At 52.3% G+C, this 16,584-nt stretch overlaps 1 protein-coding gene across 2 annotated transcripts in view; it reads left to right on the top strand.

The window, feature by feature from the left end:
* The first annotated feature begins 406 nt into the window (after positions 1-406).
* mvp (major vault protein) overlaps positions 407-16,584 on the top strand; it is a 46,521-nt gene continuing 30,343 nt past the window's right edge. For both annotated transcript variants that reach the window (XM_063063064.1, XM_063063066.1), the window contains exons 1-4: positions 407-564; positions 4,118-4,252; positions 6,484-6,803; positions 14,717-14,848. In XM_063063064.1, the coding sequence (XP_062919134.1) occupies positions 4,131-4,252; positions 6,484-6,803; positions 14,717-14,848 (574 nt within the window). In that variant the 5' untranslated portion in view covers positions 407-564; positions 4,118-4,130. The remainder of the gene's footprint in view (positions 565-4,117; positions 4,253-6,483; positions 6,804-14,716; positions 14,849-16,584) is intronic.

Below are 16,584 nucleotides of genomic sequence, written 5' to 3' on the forward strand. Positions count from 1 at the left end.
GGGAGGGTGATGTTGAGGGTTCGCTGTGAGGGTGGGTTTGGGGGGAGTTGGGGTTTACAGGGGGGGAGATGTGAGGGTGGGGTCAGGTGGGATAGAAACAAAGGTGAATGGAGGGAGGGGAGAACAGGAACGTCGAGCCCGGAAGGTGTATCCCTGAGTCACCATTCACCAAGCCACACAGCCCCCGTCCTACCCCTCCATCGTGTTCTGCTGGCCTAGACGGGCTGAGTGGCCGCGGGTGCTGGTGGGTTTCCAAGCCGCCGTGTATTTTGGGAAGTGCCCCCGGCATTGTCAGTGCCGGTGACCCGCCGCTGCCCGAGTTTCTCTTGGATGGGGCTGGCACCCGGAGAGTTAAATCTGAGTGTCTGACTCCGGAGGAGGGAGGGGTGAGGCCTAATTTGCGAGTCAGATTTCTCCGACGAGGGGCCTGACGTGACGTGAGTGACGTGGAGTGGAGTGAAGTGAAGTGGAGTGAAGTGAAGTGAGAGTCACCGGGCAGTGAGTTCGCGAACCTGGGAGCGGATTTCTCGGTGACTCGTTTTCCTTTGCCGGTGCGGGGTTACGGTAAGATGCCACCCCACCCTGCGACAGTGGGCAAACTTTGCCAACGGGATCCCGTTTCCTGACAATTTCCGTCCACTCTGCGTCTCCCTCACCAACACCCGGTCGGGATGGAAGCGGGAAGAGCAAGCAAACGCCGGGCCCTCCGGTTTCACACCCACACACAAATCACTGGAGAAACTCGGCAGGTCTGGCCCCATAGACAGTCGGTGCTTCGGGACGAGACTCCTCATCAGGACGGAGCCGTCGACTGTTGATGGCCGCCCTCGAAACTGCTTCACCTGCTGGGCATCCCTAGTGTTTCCCGCACTGTCTCATGAGTTTACTGTTAGGTAAAATGGTTGCTTTGGCAGCCAAGAACAAACAGGGAATTTCCGTGTGGGAGACGGGAGGGAACTGCCCGGGTTTCGAGTACAATTCCCCACGCTTTCTCTGCAGCAGAAGACGTGTTGGAGTAGAATTTTGCAGATTGACAGGGAGCAAGTTTGTTTTATTAGTCAAGACGCTGAGGGCAATAGTTGGAAAGATAAACTGCAGTTTTATAAATCTCTAACTAGGCTGCATCTGGAGTATTGCATATGGTTCTGGTCGCCGCCCCCTCCCCCCATTATAGGAAGAGAGGAAGGGTGCGGGGGCTTTGGACAGGGTCTGGGGGGCTTTGGAGAGGGTCTGGGGGGCTTTGGAGAGGGTCTGGGGGGCTTTGGAGAGGGTCCGGGGGCTTTGGACAGGGTGCCAGAGCTTTGGAGAGGGTCTGGGGGGCTTTGGACAGGGTGCTGGGGCTTTGGAGAGGGTCTGGGGGGCTTTGGAGAGGGTGCGGGGGCTTTGGAGAGGGTCTGGGGGGCTTTGGAGAGGGTGCGGGGGCTTTGGAGAGGGTGTGGGGGGCTTTGGACAGGGTGCTGGGGCTTTGGAGAGGGTGCGGGGGCTTTGGAGAGGGTGCGGGGGCTTTGGAGAGGGTCTGGGGGGCTTTGGACAGGGTGCTGGGGCTTTGGAGAGGGTGTGGGGGCTTTGCAGAGGATGTCGGGGCTTTGGAGAGGGTTCAGAAGAGGTCAGCAGGATGCTGTCTGGGTTTGAGGGCCTGAGCTGGAAGGAGAGGTTGGACAAATATGGGTTGTTTTCTCTGGAGGACGGAGGTTGAGGGCAGATCTAATCGAGGTTTGAGATCTGGAGGAGCACTGGCAGAGTAGAGAGGGAGTATCTTTTACCCCACAATGGAGAACTCTAATACCAGAGGACATGCATTGAAGGTGGGGGGGGGGGTAATTTCAAAGGGGATGCAAGGGCAGGTTTATTCCCATGGAGTGGTGGGTGCCTGGGCTGGGGTAGGGGCAGAACCATTAGGGACGTTTGGACAGGCACGTGAGTGTGAGGGAAATGAAAGGATATGAACATTGTGTCGGCACAGCCGATTACTGTAGTTAGCCAATTGATTATTAATTTAATTGGTTCAGTACAACATTTTGGGCTGATGGGTCTGTTCCTATGCTAAGTAGGCCACTCGGCCCATCGAATCTATTCTGCCAGTCCATCATGGCTGATTTATTATCTCTCTCAGCCCCACTCTCCTGCCTTCTCCCCGTAAACTTTAACACCTTGACTAGCAAAGAACACATCCCCTTCCACTTTAACTATACCCAATGAGATGCCCCACAGCCATCCACAGATTCACCAGCCTCCGGCCAAAGACATTCTAATCCTCTTGAAATGAATGCAAACATTGCATTTGCATTCCCCACCGGGGAGAGCAGAGGGAGGGAGATGGGGAGGGGTGTAGGGGAGGGAGCGAGGGAGTCGGGAAGGGGTGTAGGGGAGGGAGCGAGGGAGACGGGGAGGGGTGTAGCAGAGGGAGTGAGGGAGACGGAGAGTTGTGTAGGGGAGGGAGCGAGGGAGACGGAGAGTTGTGTAGGGGAGGGAGCGAGGGAGACGGGGAGGGGTGTAGGGGAGGGTGCAAGGGAGATGGGGAGTTGTGTAGGGGAGGGAGCGAGGGAGTCAGGGAGGGGTGTAGGGGAGGGAGCGAGGGAGATGGGGAGGGGTGTAGGGGAGGGAGCGAGGGAGTCAGGGAGGGGTGTAGGGGAGGGAGCGAGGGAGATGGGGAGGGGTGTAGGGGAGGGAGCGAGGGAGTCAGGGAGGGGTGTAGGGGAGGGAGCGAGGGAGATGGGGAGGGGTGTAGGGGAGGGAGCGAGGGAGTCAGGGAGGGGTGTAGGGGAGGGAGCGAGGGAGATGGGGAGGGGTGTAGGGGAGGGAGCGAGGGAGTCGGGGAGGGGTGTAGGGGAGGGAGCGAGGGAGACGGGGAGGAGTGTAGGGGAGGGAGCGAGGGAGACGGAGAGTTGTGTAGGGGAGGGAGCGAGGGATACGGGGAGGGGTGTAGGGGAGGGAGCGAGGGAGATGAGGAGGGGTGTAGGGGAGGGAGCAAGGGAGACGGGGAGGGGTGTAGAGGGAGCGAGGGAGACGGAGAGTTGTGTAGGGGAGGGAGCGAGGGAGACGGGGAGTTGTGTGGGGGAGGGAGCGAGGGAGACGGAGAGTTGTGTAGGGGAGGGAACGAGGGAGTCAGGGAGGGGTGTAGGGGAGGGAGCGAGGGATACGGGGAGGGGTGTAGGGGAGGGAGCGAGGGAGATGAGGAGGGGTGTAGGGGAGGGAGCGAGGGAGACGGGGAGGGGTGTAGAGGGAGCGAGGGAGACGGAGAGTTGTGTAGGGGAGGGAGCGAGGGAGACGGGGAGTTGTGTGGGGGAGGGAGCGAGGGAGACGGAGAGTTGTGTAGGGGAGGGAACGAGGGAGTCAGGGAGGGGTGTAGGGGAGGGAGCGAGGGAGACGGTGAGGGGTGTAGGGGAGGGTCGAGGGAGTCGGGGAGGGGTGTAGGGGAGGGAGTGAGGGAGACGGGGAGGGGTGTAGAGGGAGCGAGGGAGACGGAGAGTTGTGTAGGGGAGGGAGCGAGGGAGACGGGGAGTTGTGTGGGGAGGGAGTGAGGGAGACGGGGAGTTGTGTGGGGAGGGAGGGGTTGATGGAGATGGGGAGGGGTGTAGGGGAGGGAGGGGTTGATGGAGATGGGGAGGGGTGTAGGGGACGGATGGTGATGGAGATGGGGAGGGGTGTAGGGGACGGATGGTGACGAGGAGGGGTGTTGGGGACGGATGGTGACGGAGACGGGGAGGGGTGTAGGGGACGGACGGTGATGGAGATGGGGAGGGGTGTGGGGGACGGATGGAGATGGAGACGGGGAGGGGTGTGAGGGACGGATGGTGACGGGGAGGGGTGTGAGGGACGGATGGTGACGGGGAGGGGTGTAGGGGACGGATGGTGACGGAGACAGGGAGGGGTGTAGGGGACCGATGGTGATGGAGACAGGGAGGGGTGTAGGGGACGGATGGAGATGGGGAGGGGTGTAGGGGATGGACGGTGATGGAGACGTAGAGGGGTGTTGGGGAGGGAGGTGGTGACGGAGACGAGGAGGTGTTTAGGGGACGGATGGTGATGGAGACGGGGAGGGGTGTAGGGGAGAGTAGGGCTGATGGTGACGAAGGAGGTGGGGAGTTGTGTTATGCTCTCTCTGCCTCTCCACCAGGTCACAGACGAGCATGGCGGAGGAATCGATTATCCGCATTGCCCCCTATCACTACATCCATGTTTTGGACCAGAACAGCAACGTGGCTCGTGTGGAGATCGGACCAAAAACATATATCCGGCAGGACAACGAGAGGTTGGGGAGGGAGGAATTGGCAGCGGCATGTTTTGAAGGAGTCGGGGGCGGGTGGTTTGGAGGGAGCTGTGGAAGGGAGTGAGGAGGGATCAGTGGGGTAAGCAGACATCCCACCTCTCCCGCAAACTGATGGTGCTACCTCCGTGAAAAGAGTTTTTGCAGGGTGGGATGTCTTGGTAAGAGTGTGGGGTAAGGTGTGGGAGTTCTGCTATGGGGAAGTGCAAAAGAGTTGGAGGGGAGGAGGGTGGTGAGTTTGGAGGGGAGTGGTGGGGGTAGGGAGGAGGAGGGTTTGGAGGGGAGTGGGTGTGGAGGAGGGTTTGGAGGGTAGTTGGGGGAGGTCGAGGTTGGCAGATTTATAGTCATACTTTATTGATCCCCGGGGAAATTGGTTTTCGTTACAGTTGCACCATAAATAATAAATAGTAATAGAACCATAAATAGTTAAATAATAATATATAAATTATGCCAGTAAATTATGAAATAAGTCCAGGACCAGCATATCGGCTCAGGGTGTCTGACCCTCCAAGGGAGGAGTTGTAAAGTTTGATGGCCACAGGCAGGAATGACTTCCTATGACGCTCTGTGCTGCATCTCGGTGGAATGAGTCTCTGGCTGAATGTACTCCTGTGCCCAACCAGTACATTATGTAGTGGATGGGAGACATTGTCCAAGATGGCATGCAACTTAGACAGCATCCTCTTTTCAGACACCACCGTCAGAGAGTCCAGTTCCATCCCCACAACATCACTGGCCTTACGAATGAGTTTGTTGATTCTGTTGGTGGCTGCTACCCTCAGCCTGCTGCCCCAGCACACAACAGCAAACATGATAGCACTGGCCACCACAGACTCGTAGAACATCCTCAGCATCGTCCGGCAGATGTTAAAGGACCTCAGTCTCCTCAGGAAATAGAGACGGCTCTGACCCTTCTTGTAGACAGCCTCAGTGTTCTTTGACCAGTCCAGTTTATTGTCAATTCATATCCCCAGGTATTTGTAATCCTTCACCATGTCCACACTGACCCCCTGGATGGAAACAGGGGTCACCGGTACCTTAGCTCTCCTCAGGTCTACCACCAGCTCCTTAGTCTTTTTCACATTAAGCTGCAGATAATTGTGCTCACACCACGTGACAAAGTTTCCTACCATAGCCCTGTACTCAGCCTCATCTCCCTTGCTGATGCATCCAACTATGGCAGAGTCATCAGAAAACTTCTGAAGATGACAAGACTCTGTGCAGTAGTTGAAGTCCGAGGTGTAAATGATGAAGAGAAAGGGAGACAAGACAGTCCCCTGTGGAGCCCCAGTGCTGCTGATCACTCTGTCGGACACACAGTGTTGCAAGCACACGTACTGTGGTCTGCCAGTCAGGTAATCAAGAATCCATGATACCAGGGAAGCATCCACCTGCATCGCTGTCAGCTTCTCCCCCAGCAGAGCAGGGCAGATGGTGTTGAACGCACTGGAGAAGTCAAAAAACATGACCCTCACAGTGCTCGCTGGCTTGTCCAGGTGAGCGTAGACACAGTTCAGCAGGTAGACGATGGCATCCTCAACTCCTAGTCGGGGCTGGTAGGCGAACTGGAGGGGATCTAAGTGTGGCCTGACCATAGGCCGGAGCAGCTCCAGAACAAGTCTCTCCAGGGTCTTCATGATGTGGGAGGTCAATGCCACCGGTCTGTAGTCATTGAGGCCGCTGGGGCGCGGCGTCTTCGGCACAGGGACGAGGCAGGACGTCTTCCACAGCACAGGAACCCTCTGGAGCCTCAGGCTCAGGTTGAATACATGGCGAAGTACTCCACATAGCTGAGGGGCACAGGCTTTGAGCACCCTGGTACTGACACCATCCGGTCCTGCAGCCTTACTTGGGTTGAGACATTTCAGCTGTCTTCTCACCTGTTCAGCCGTGAAGCTCCCCGTGGTGGCTTCATGTGGGGAAGGGGCATAGTCATGAGCGCAGGGTGGGGGGTTGTGAGGAGGGGTAGGAGGGGAGAGTGGAATATGAGTTGGTTGGGGGCCGACAACAGATGACTCATGTGAGGGATGGGCAGCGGCCGCACTGTCAAATCTGTTAAAGAACAGGTTAAAATACAGATGGTATTTGAGCCGAGCCGAGCCGAGCCGAGCCGAGGGGCTCCTGAGCAGGGCAGTGGGTGCAGACATTTTGTTGTGTTGATTGTCAGTGAGGAAGTGAAATGATTTCGAACTCTGCCCTGCCCCTCCCCTCCCCAGGGTTCTGTTCGCCCCGGCTCGTATGGTGACGGTCCCTCCGCGTCACTACTGTGTGGTGGTCAACCCGGTGGCCCGGGACGATGCACAGAGGCCGCTGATGGACAAATTTGGGCAGGTCCGGCTGAGGCACGGTGACCAGGAGGTGCGGCTGGCTCAGGACCCCTTCCCGCTGTATCCGGGAGAGGAACTGGGCCAGGGAGCCACCCCGCTGCAGGTTGTGCGGACCAACTCGGCCCTTCACCTCCTGGCCCTGCTGGACTTCGAGGATGAATCGGGAGAGAAGCACGTGGCTGGTGACGAATGGCTCTTCGAGGGGCCAGGTAGGAAAATCTGCAAATCCTCCCCCACCCCCTCTGCCACGCTCTGGAAACACGGGCGGAGAAATGGCCGCTGGACCAGTGTGCGCTTTGGGAGTTCCATTGTAAAGCGACAGGGCACAGTTAATGACGGGAAGGGATCTTGGTGTCCGTGCCCACGGCACTACGAAGGTGGCCACACAAGCTGACACCGGCCTTCATTAGTCGAGGCACTGCGCTCATCGGTCAGGAAGTTACATTTCAGCTTGATAAACTCTGGAGTCCTGAATTCAGTTCTGTTCTGGTCGCCCCTTACAGGAAAGGTGTTGTCTGTATAATGTCTTACGGTCTTATCAGTCAGGGCATCAAAGGATATCACAAGAAAGCTGGTGCATGTGGTCAGAAGGGCAGAGGAAGTGGTTGTGGCAGCTACATTAATAGTATTTAAAAGATACTTGGACTGCTACACAGATAGGAAATGTTTAGGGGGATATGGAGTTCAAACGGGAGAGGTGATTGGCTTTGAAAGGTTAATCTTGAAGGCACAATACAGGATTGATGGCAGGTTTCTTAGAAATGTGGAGAAACGGAGTGGTCCTGGCATCCATATCCATCGACCCCTCAAAGTTGTTGTGCAAGTTGAAAGAGTGTTTAAGAGGATGTATGGTGTGTTGGCCTTCAGTAGTGGGAGGATTGAGTTCAAGAGTCATGAGGTAATGTTGCAGCTCTATAAAACCCTGGTCAGACCACACTTAGAATATTGTGTTCAGTTCTGGTCTCCTCATTATAGGAAGGATGCTGCCTGGATTAGAGAGGGTGCAGAGGAGATTCACCAAGATGCTGCCTGGATTAGAGAGGGTGCAGAGGAGATTCACCAGGATGCTGCCTGGATTAGAGAGGGTGCAGAGGAGATTCACCAGGATGCTGCCTGGATTAGAGAGGGTGCAGAGGAGATTCACCCGGATGCTGCCTGGATTAGAGAGGGTGCGGAGGAGATTCACCAGGATGCTGCCTGGATTAGAGAGGGTGCAGAGGAGATTCACCAAGATGCTGCCTGGATTAGAGAGGGTGCAGAGGAGATTCACCAGGATGCTGCCTGGATTAGAGAGGGTGCAGAGGAGATTCACCAGGATGCTGCCTGGATTAGAGAGGGTGCAGAGGAGATTCACCAAGATGCTGCCTGGATTAGAGAGGGTGCAGAGGAGATTCACCAGGATGCTGCCTGGATTAGAGAGGGTGCAGAGGAGATTCACCCGGATGCTGCCTGGATTAGAGAGGGTGCGGAGGAGATTCACCAGGATGCTGCCTGGATTAGAGAGGGTGCGGAGGAGATTCACCAGGATGCTGCCTGGATTAGAGAGGGTGCGGAGGATATTCACCTGGATGCTGCCTGGATTAGAGAGGGTGCAGAGGAGATTCACCAGGATGCTGTCTGGATTAGAGAGGGTGCAGAGGAGATTCACCTGGATGCTGCCTGGATTAGAGAGGGTGCGGAGGAGATTCACCAGGATGCTGCCTGGATTAGAGAGGGTGCAGAGGAGATTCACCCGGATGCTGCCTGGATTAGAGAGGGTGCGGAGGAGATTCACCAGGATGCTGCCTGGATTAGAGAGGGTGCAGAGGAGATTCACCCGGATGCTGCCTGGATTAGAGAGGGTGCAGAGGAGATTTACCAGGATGCTGCCTGGATTAGAGAGGGTGCAGAGGAGATTCACCAGGATGCTGCCTGGATTAGAGAGGGTGCAGAGGAGATTCACCCGGATGCTGCCTGGATTAGAGGGGGTGCGGAGGAGATTCACCCGGATGCTGCCTGGATTAGAGGGGGTGCGGAGGAGATTCACCAGGATGCTGCCTGGATTAGAGAGGGTGCGGAGGAGATTCACCAGGATGCTGCCTGGATTAGAGAGGGTGCGGAGGAGATTCACCAGGATGCTGCCTGGATTAGAGAGGGTGCGGAGGATATTCACCTGGATGCTGCCTGGATTAGAGAGGGTGCAGAGGAGATTTACCAGGATGCTGCCTGGATTAGAGAGGGTGCAGAGGAGATTCACCAGGATGCTGTCTGGATTAGAGAGAGTGCAGAGGAGATTCACCTGGATGCTGCCTGGATTAGAGAGGGTGCGGAGGAGATTCACCAGGATGCTGCCTGGATTAGAGAGGGTGCAGAGGAGATTCACCCGGATGCTGCCTGGATTAGAGAGGGTGCGGAGGAGATTCACCAGGATGCTGCCTGGATTAGAGAGGGTGCAGAGGAGATTCACCCGGATGCTGCCTGGATTAGAGAGGGTGCAGAGGAGATTTACCAGGATGCTGCCTGGATTAGAGAGGGTGCAGAGGAGATTCACCAGGATGCTGCCTGGATTAGAGAGGGTGCAGAGGAGATTCACCTGGATGCTGCCTGGATTAGAGAGGGTGCAGAGGAGATTCACCCGGATGCTGCCTGGATTAGAGGGGGTGCAGAGGAGATTCACCAGGATGCTGCCTGGATTAGAGAGGGTGCAGAGGAGATTCACCAGGATGCTGCCTGGATTAGAGAGGGTGCAGAGGAGATTCACCAGGATGCTGCCTGGATTAGAGAGGGTGCGGAGGAGATTCACCCGGATGCTGCCTGGATTAGAGAGGGTGCGGAGGAGATTCACCAGGATGCTGCCTGGATTAGAGAGGGTGCGGAGGAGATTCACCAGGATGCTGCCTGGATTAGAGAGGGTGCGGAGGAGATTCACCCGGATGCTGCCTGGATTAGAGAGGGTGCGGAGGAGATTCACCAGGATGCTGCCTGGATTAGAGAGGGTGCAGAGGAGATTCACCCGGATGCTGCCTGGATTAGAGAGGGTGCAGAGGAGATTTACCAGGATGCTGCCTGGATTAGAGAGGGTGCAGAGGAGATTCACCAGGATGCTGCCTGGATTAGAGAGGGTGCAGAGGAGATTCACCAGGATGCTGCCTGGATTAGAGAGGGTGCAGAGGAGATTCACCTGGATGCTGCCTGGATTAGAGAGGGTGCAGAGGAGATTCACCCGGATGCTACCTGGATTAGAGGGGGTGCAGAGGAGATTTACCAGGATGCTGCCTGGATTAGAGAGGGTGTTTTATGGGGAGAAGTTGAGCTTGTTAGAACATTTCTTTTTGAGGTGAAGGAGGATGCATGTTGGGTTAGGATGAAGAATTGTTATTTTCATCATAAGTTAACTCTCCTATGCTTGCTTGAGATTATATATAATCAAAGGTTTCAAATGTACATTTAATGTCAGAGAAATGTATACAATATACATCCTGAAATGGTTTTTCTTCGCAACCATCCACGAGAACAGAGGAGAGCCCTAAAGAATGAATGACAGTTAAATGTTAAAACCTCCAAATTCCCCCACAGCTCCCCCCCCACCACGTGTAAGTGGCAGCAAGCAACAATCCCCCCTCCCCCACCGGCAAAAAAGCATCGGCACCCGTCACTGAGCACTCGAACGTGCAGCAAAGCAAGAGCAAAGACACAGACTTGCAGTACCCCAAAGACTACTTGTTCACCCGGTATTCGACATACCACCGGCTCTCTCTCTCCCTAATGAGGCAAAAAGAGGTGTCCCCGTTTCACACCTATATATGTGTAATTGTTCAGTAAATTTTCTAGTAATTGTGCTATAGCTGACTGTTATCTAAAAGTCTGTCAGCAGCAGGTGTCAGACCACTTGAATCTCTCTAGCTTTTAGATTAAGTGTTATCACTGGAATATTGTTTAGTCTTAGTATGAGATGGCCACAAGTTCTTCATCTTTGTGAGTTCTTTGTTCTTGTAGCACTTGATGAAATGGTCTTAAGCACTAAGTTTTATAACCATTCCTGATTTCCACAGAGCCTCTGGATCAGTATCACCCGATCCAACAAGAGACAACTTGATAGAGGTGATGAGAGGCAGTGGTAGAGTGGACTGGTAGAGACTTTTTCCAGGGTGGAAATGGCTAATTTGAGAGGGCATAGTTATAGGTAATAACCCTAAGAATAATGACTAGTTGGGCACAGCGAGGGTCTGCGATTACCTTTATTGGCTAAATTCACAAGCATGTGAATTTACACAATGGAATAGCTCTGTGCACAGCCCCTATGAACATGCAAATAGGGAAAGGTAATGCCCAGGAAAAGGAGTCGGCTCTGACGAGATATTCTCTTGATCCTAATCTAATCTTAATGTTTATGGGTGTGGCCCAAGGCTGGAAACAGTATTGCTTTATGACTCTCTGGTCAGCCTTCTGACATGAGTAATACTGTTTTTGTTCTTTAGCAGAGCAAGAAACAGTTCACAAAATGGCAGCTGCTGCGTGAACACTCACAAAATGGCCGTCTCCATTCCTGCAAACACATGGCAAGAACAAAAGCATTGACTCTGTCTGCTTCCACCGTCTTTACCTCATTCCTGTTCACTGATTTCTAGATTTTAGTTCTTTCTAGCCAACAACATAATTTAAAGATGATTGGAGGAAAGTGAAAAAAGGGAACACGGATGGTAGTTTGCCTCCCAGGTGCCAGGGTCCGAGATGTTTCTGGATGTGTCCACAATATCCCGAAGGGGGGTGGGGGCGTGAGCAGCCAGAAGTCGTGGTATGTATTGGGTACAGGCAGTGGTGTGGCTCTGTTGGTGAGAGATGGAATTACGTCTTTGGAAAGAGGTGACATAGGGTCAAAGAATGTTGAATCTTTGTGGGTGGAGCTAAGAAATTGCAAGGGTGAAAAAAAAACCATTATGGGAATCATATATAGGCCTCCAAATAGTAGCCAAGATGTGGGGTTGAGTTTGTAAAGAGAGCTGGAAAAGGCATGTAATAAAGGTAATGACACAACTGTAATGGGGGACTTCAATATGCAAGGGGATTGAGAAATTCAGGTTGATGTCGGATTGCAGGAGAGGGAATTTGTTGAATGCCTATGAGATGGCTTTTCAGAGCAGCTTGTGTTTGGGCCTAACCTACATCTTAATGTAAAAGAACCCTTAGGAGGCAGTGATCAAAATATGGCTGAATTCATACTGCAGTTTGAGAGGGAGAAGCATAACTCACATGTATCTATCACAATGGAATAAAGGGAATTACAGAGGCTTGAGAGAGGAGCTTGCCCAGGTGGATTGGAGGAGGATACTGGTGGGAATGATGGCAGAGCAGAGATGGCTGAAGTTTATGGGAATAGATCACAAGGTGCAGGATAGATATGTCCCACAGAGGAAGAAGTTCTCAAATGGCAGGGGTAGGCAACCGTGACTGACAACGGAAGATAAGTACAGGAAAGAGCGTATAAAGTAGCTGAAGTGAGTGGGAAGTTGGATGATTGCAAAGCTTTTAAAATCCAACAAAAGGCAACTAAAAAGCTGCAAGAAGGGAAAAGATGAAATATGAGGGCAAACTAGCTGATAATATAAAGCAGGATACCAAAAGTTTTTTCATTTATATAAAGAGTAAAAGGGAGGTGAGGTTGATATTGGACCACTGGAAAATGATGCTGCTGAGGTAGTAGTGGGGGACAAAGAAATGGCAGATGACTTAATGAATACTTTGCATCTGTCTTCACTGTGGAAGACACGAGCAACGTGCCAGAGGTCCGCGAGTGTCAGGGAGCAGGAGTGAGTGCCTTTTCTATTACTATTACAAAGGAAAAAGTGCCAGGCAAACTGAAAGGTCTTAAAGGTGGATAAGTCACCTGGGCCAGATAACGGATTCATTGGTCATGACCTTTCAAGAATGACTTGATTCTGGCATGGTCCTAGAGGACTGGAAGATTGCAAATGTCACTCCACTCTTTAAGAAGGGAGGAAGGCAAAAGAAAGGAAATTATTGGCCAGTTACACTAACCTCAGTGGTTGGGAGAGTGTTGGAGTCGATTATTAAGGACGAGGTTGAAAGGTTCAAAGGTACAATTTAATGTCAGAGAAATGTATACAATATACATCCTGAAATGTTTTTTCTTTGCAAAACATCCACGAAAACAGAGAAGTGCCCCAAAGAATGAATGCCAGTTAAATGTGAGAACCCCAAAGTCCCCCCACCCCCAGCTCCCCCCTCGTGTGCAAGTGGTGGTGAGTAACAATCCTCCTCTCCCCACCAGCAAAACAAAAAGCACACCGCTACCGAGCACAAGCGTGAGCTAGGCGATAGCAAAGACATAGACCCTGCAGTTACCCCAAGGACTATCGCATTTCATCTGGCATTCGGCAACCCACAGGTTCTTTCTCACCCTAATAAGGCAGAGGGCGGTGTTCCCCATTTTCACAGTGAGTGGGAAACATAACAACCCGCTGATTTATGATGTTAAAAGTCTGTTTCGTTGCTTTTTATGAGCTCTGTGCCAGAAGATCGCAAAGATCTCGGGTCTTTGGGCCCACAGCGAAAGATTTTCCGGCCTCCCCGACGACACACGAGTCTCCTGCCATGACACCGACCATCAATCCCCCCGTTTCCAGAGCCCCGTGATCCTAGGCTTCCGAACACTAGGCCTCCTCTCAGGCTGAGTCCTTGGCGTGCCGAACAACGGCTGGTCCTAAAACCCCCAGAATGGGTCCCATCCCCACAAAGAACCAAAGTCAGGGTGTAACTCCAGACCAGGGTCTTCAAAAGAACCCTGAAAGGCAAAAATATAAAGATATTAAAGATGGAAATAGAACTGTTTCCCAAGATGCAAAGAAAGGAGTTGTCATTAGCGCCATCTTAACTCTGCCTCCGTCTTGAGGTACTTGGAGACTAATGATAAAATAAGTCAAAGTCAGCATGGCTTCTGTAAAGGGAGATCTTGCCTGACAAGTCTGTTAGAGTTCTTCGAGGAAGTACCAAGCTGGGTGGACAAAGGAGAGGCTGTTGATGTCATTTACTTGGATTTTCAGAAAGCAAGACGCCACACATGAGGCTACTTAACAAGATAAAATCCTGTGTTGTTACAGGAAAGATACTGGCATGGATTGGGGAAAGGCTGACAGGCAGGAGGCAGCGAGTGGGAATAAATAGTGCTTTTCAGGTTGGCTGCCAGTGACCAGTGGTGTTCCTCAGGGGTCAGTATTGGGACCTCGGGTTTTTCACATTGTTTGTTAATGATTTAGGTAATGGAATTGATGGCTTTGTGGCAAAGTTTGCAGATGATATGATGATAGGTGGAGGGGTAGGTAGTGCTGAGGAAGAAATGCGATTACAGCAGGACTTAGACAAATTGGAAGAATGGGCAAAAATGTGGCAGATGGAATTCAGTGTTGAGAAATATATGATAATGCATTTTAGTAAAAGGAACATTAATGTGGACTATTATCTAAATGGGGAGAAGGTTCAAACATCAGAGATACAGAAGAACTTAGGAGTTCTTTGGCAAGACTCCCAGAAGGTTAATTTACAGGTTGAATCTGTGATAAAGGAGGCAAATGGAATATTGGCATTTGTTTCAAGGGGACTGGAATATAAAGCAAGGAGATAATGCTGAGCCTTTATAAGACACAAGACAGGCCCCTCCGAGAATTGTCAACAGATTTGGGCTCCATATCTCAGAGAGGATGGGTTGTCATTGGAGAGAGTCCAGACGAGGTTCACGAGGATGATTCCAGGAATGTAGGGGTTAACATATGAGGAGTGTTTGGCAGCTTTGGGCCTGTACTCACTGGATTTTAGAAGAATGCAGCGGCGGGGTGAGTCTTATGATTTTATGATATCGGAGGTAAGTTTTCTGCGCATAGTGGTGGGTGCATGGAACACCCTTCCAGGGCTGGAGCTAGAGGCAGGTACACTGGAGACATTTAACAGTACCTTTGATATGCACACGGGTGAAAGAAAAGTGGAGGGCTAAATAGGAGGGAAGGGTTAGATTGGTCTTGATATCGGCAGAACTTCATGGTCCGAAGGGCCTGTATTGTGCTGGCATGATCGCTCTTCCATTAACACTGGTTACATTTTGCCTCTCACCATACACCCACCTCTGAAACAGGAACCTACATCCCGCGGAAGGAGGTGGAAATTGTACAGACCATCGAGGCGACAGTGATTCATCATAACCAAGCCATTCGTCTGAGAGCACGGAAGGAGACTAAAGATAGGGAGGGTCACAATCGGGTGACAGGTGAGTGCAGACCCCTCCTCATTCGCCCTGTCCTGGAAACCTCAGTCAAGAGGGATGGGTGATTGAGTCTGTCCTGGAGCCAATGGGGGGGGGGAGGTGGAGATTAGAGGAAATAAACCTTTGTATATAAGGGTAGGACACGAACTGTGAAAGGTCGGGAGTGTCGAGGGACAGGGGGACCTCAGTGTACAAGGGTAGGACACGAACTGTGAACAGTGGGATCTGAGGGAGTATTCATCCTCTCCAAATCAATGTTAACGCGACTGACACAGCAGTGTAGAGTTTAGTGTACAGTGTGAACAACCTGGGTTTAATTCTCACAGCTGTCTGTACGTTCTCCCCATGACCATGGGGGTTTTCTCTCACAGTCCACAGACTGTATGGGTTAGTTGGTTAATTGGTCTGTGTAAATTGTCTTACAGTAAGGCTGGGGTTAAATGGGCTGGAAGCACCTGTTCCACAAAATATCCCTAAATAAATTCTACTTGTCGTCTTTAGACCAAATCGATGTGCAGGTTAACCTTGAGGGAAACCTGAAATGAGATACCCAAGCAGATTTTAGCACCTGCCATTTCTGAATTCCCTTCTCTTCTAAAACAAAAGTCTATGCATTTTATTAACCTGAGATTGTGCAGATGCTGAAATCTAGAGCAACACACACAAAGTGCTGGAGGAACTCAGCAGGTCAGGTACCATTTATGGGTCGATATTTTAGGGCGAAACCCTTCATCGGAAGTGGCGTCAGCTTCTCCATAGCTGCTGAGTTCCTCCAGCATTTTGTGTGTGTTATTACGCCTTTTATTCCTGCCACAATCTGTAACCCTGCACTTCCCTAGGCAGTGTTCCACTTGCCACCTCTTTGCCCACACTCCCAACTTGTGCACGATGCTCCCTGTTTCTCCGTGCTCTGTGTGTTATGTACAAAGCCATTGATCCTTCACCAGAATCATTAATGTCCTCATTAAAAAGTTGTAGATACAGTAATGACCCCTGTGAAACTCAACTAGTCACTGGTAGCCATCCTGAAAAGACCCAATCCCCTTTTTCCCCACTCTCAGTCAGCCAGTCCCTCCATGTTAGCACCTTGCCTCTAACACCACGGGCTCCCAGCTTGTTAAGCTGCCTCACGTGTGCCACCTTGTCAAAGGCCTTCTGAAAATACAAGTAAGTGACATCCAGTGACTCTCCTTTGCCTCTGCTGCTCGTTACCTACACAAAAAAATTTCACCAGATTGGTCTGGAGAGATTGTGCTGGCACCTTCCTATTTTATCAAAATGCTCCAAAATTTCACCCTTGATAATGGGCTCTAAAATCTGACCAATGACTGAGTTCTGGCTAGCCAGTCTTTTGTAACCTCTCCCCTTTAAACAGGGGTAGTGTATGATCACTGAGATTTGCCCGTCCTCCGGGGCTCTCCCTGACCCCAGTGATTCCTGAATTACACAGGTGTGAGAGAGTCTGGACTGGCATGAGAGAGGGAGGGGATGGAGATGGGGGGCAAGAGAGGGAGGGGATGGAGATGGAGGGCAAGAGAGGGAGGAAGGAGAGGGAGGGAGGGAGAGTGATTAGACTGAGGGGGAGGGGAGGGATGGAGAGGGATCAGACTGGGGGGAGGGGAGGGATGGAGAGGGAGGGGAGGGATGGAGAAGGAGGGGAGGGATGGAGAAGGATCAGACTGAGGGGGAGGGGAGGGATGGCGAGGGAGTAGACTGAGGGGGAGGGGAGGGATGGAGAG

Source organism: Mobula hypostoma, chromosome 11 (genome assembly GCF_963921235.1).
Source record: "Mobula hypostoma chromosome 11, sMobHyp1.1, whole genome shotgun sequence".
Lineage (NCBI taxonomy): Eukaryota > Metazoa > Chordata > Chondrichthyes > Myliobatiformes > Myliobatidae > Mobula > Mobula hypostoma.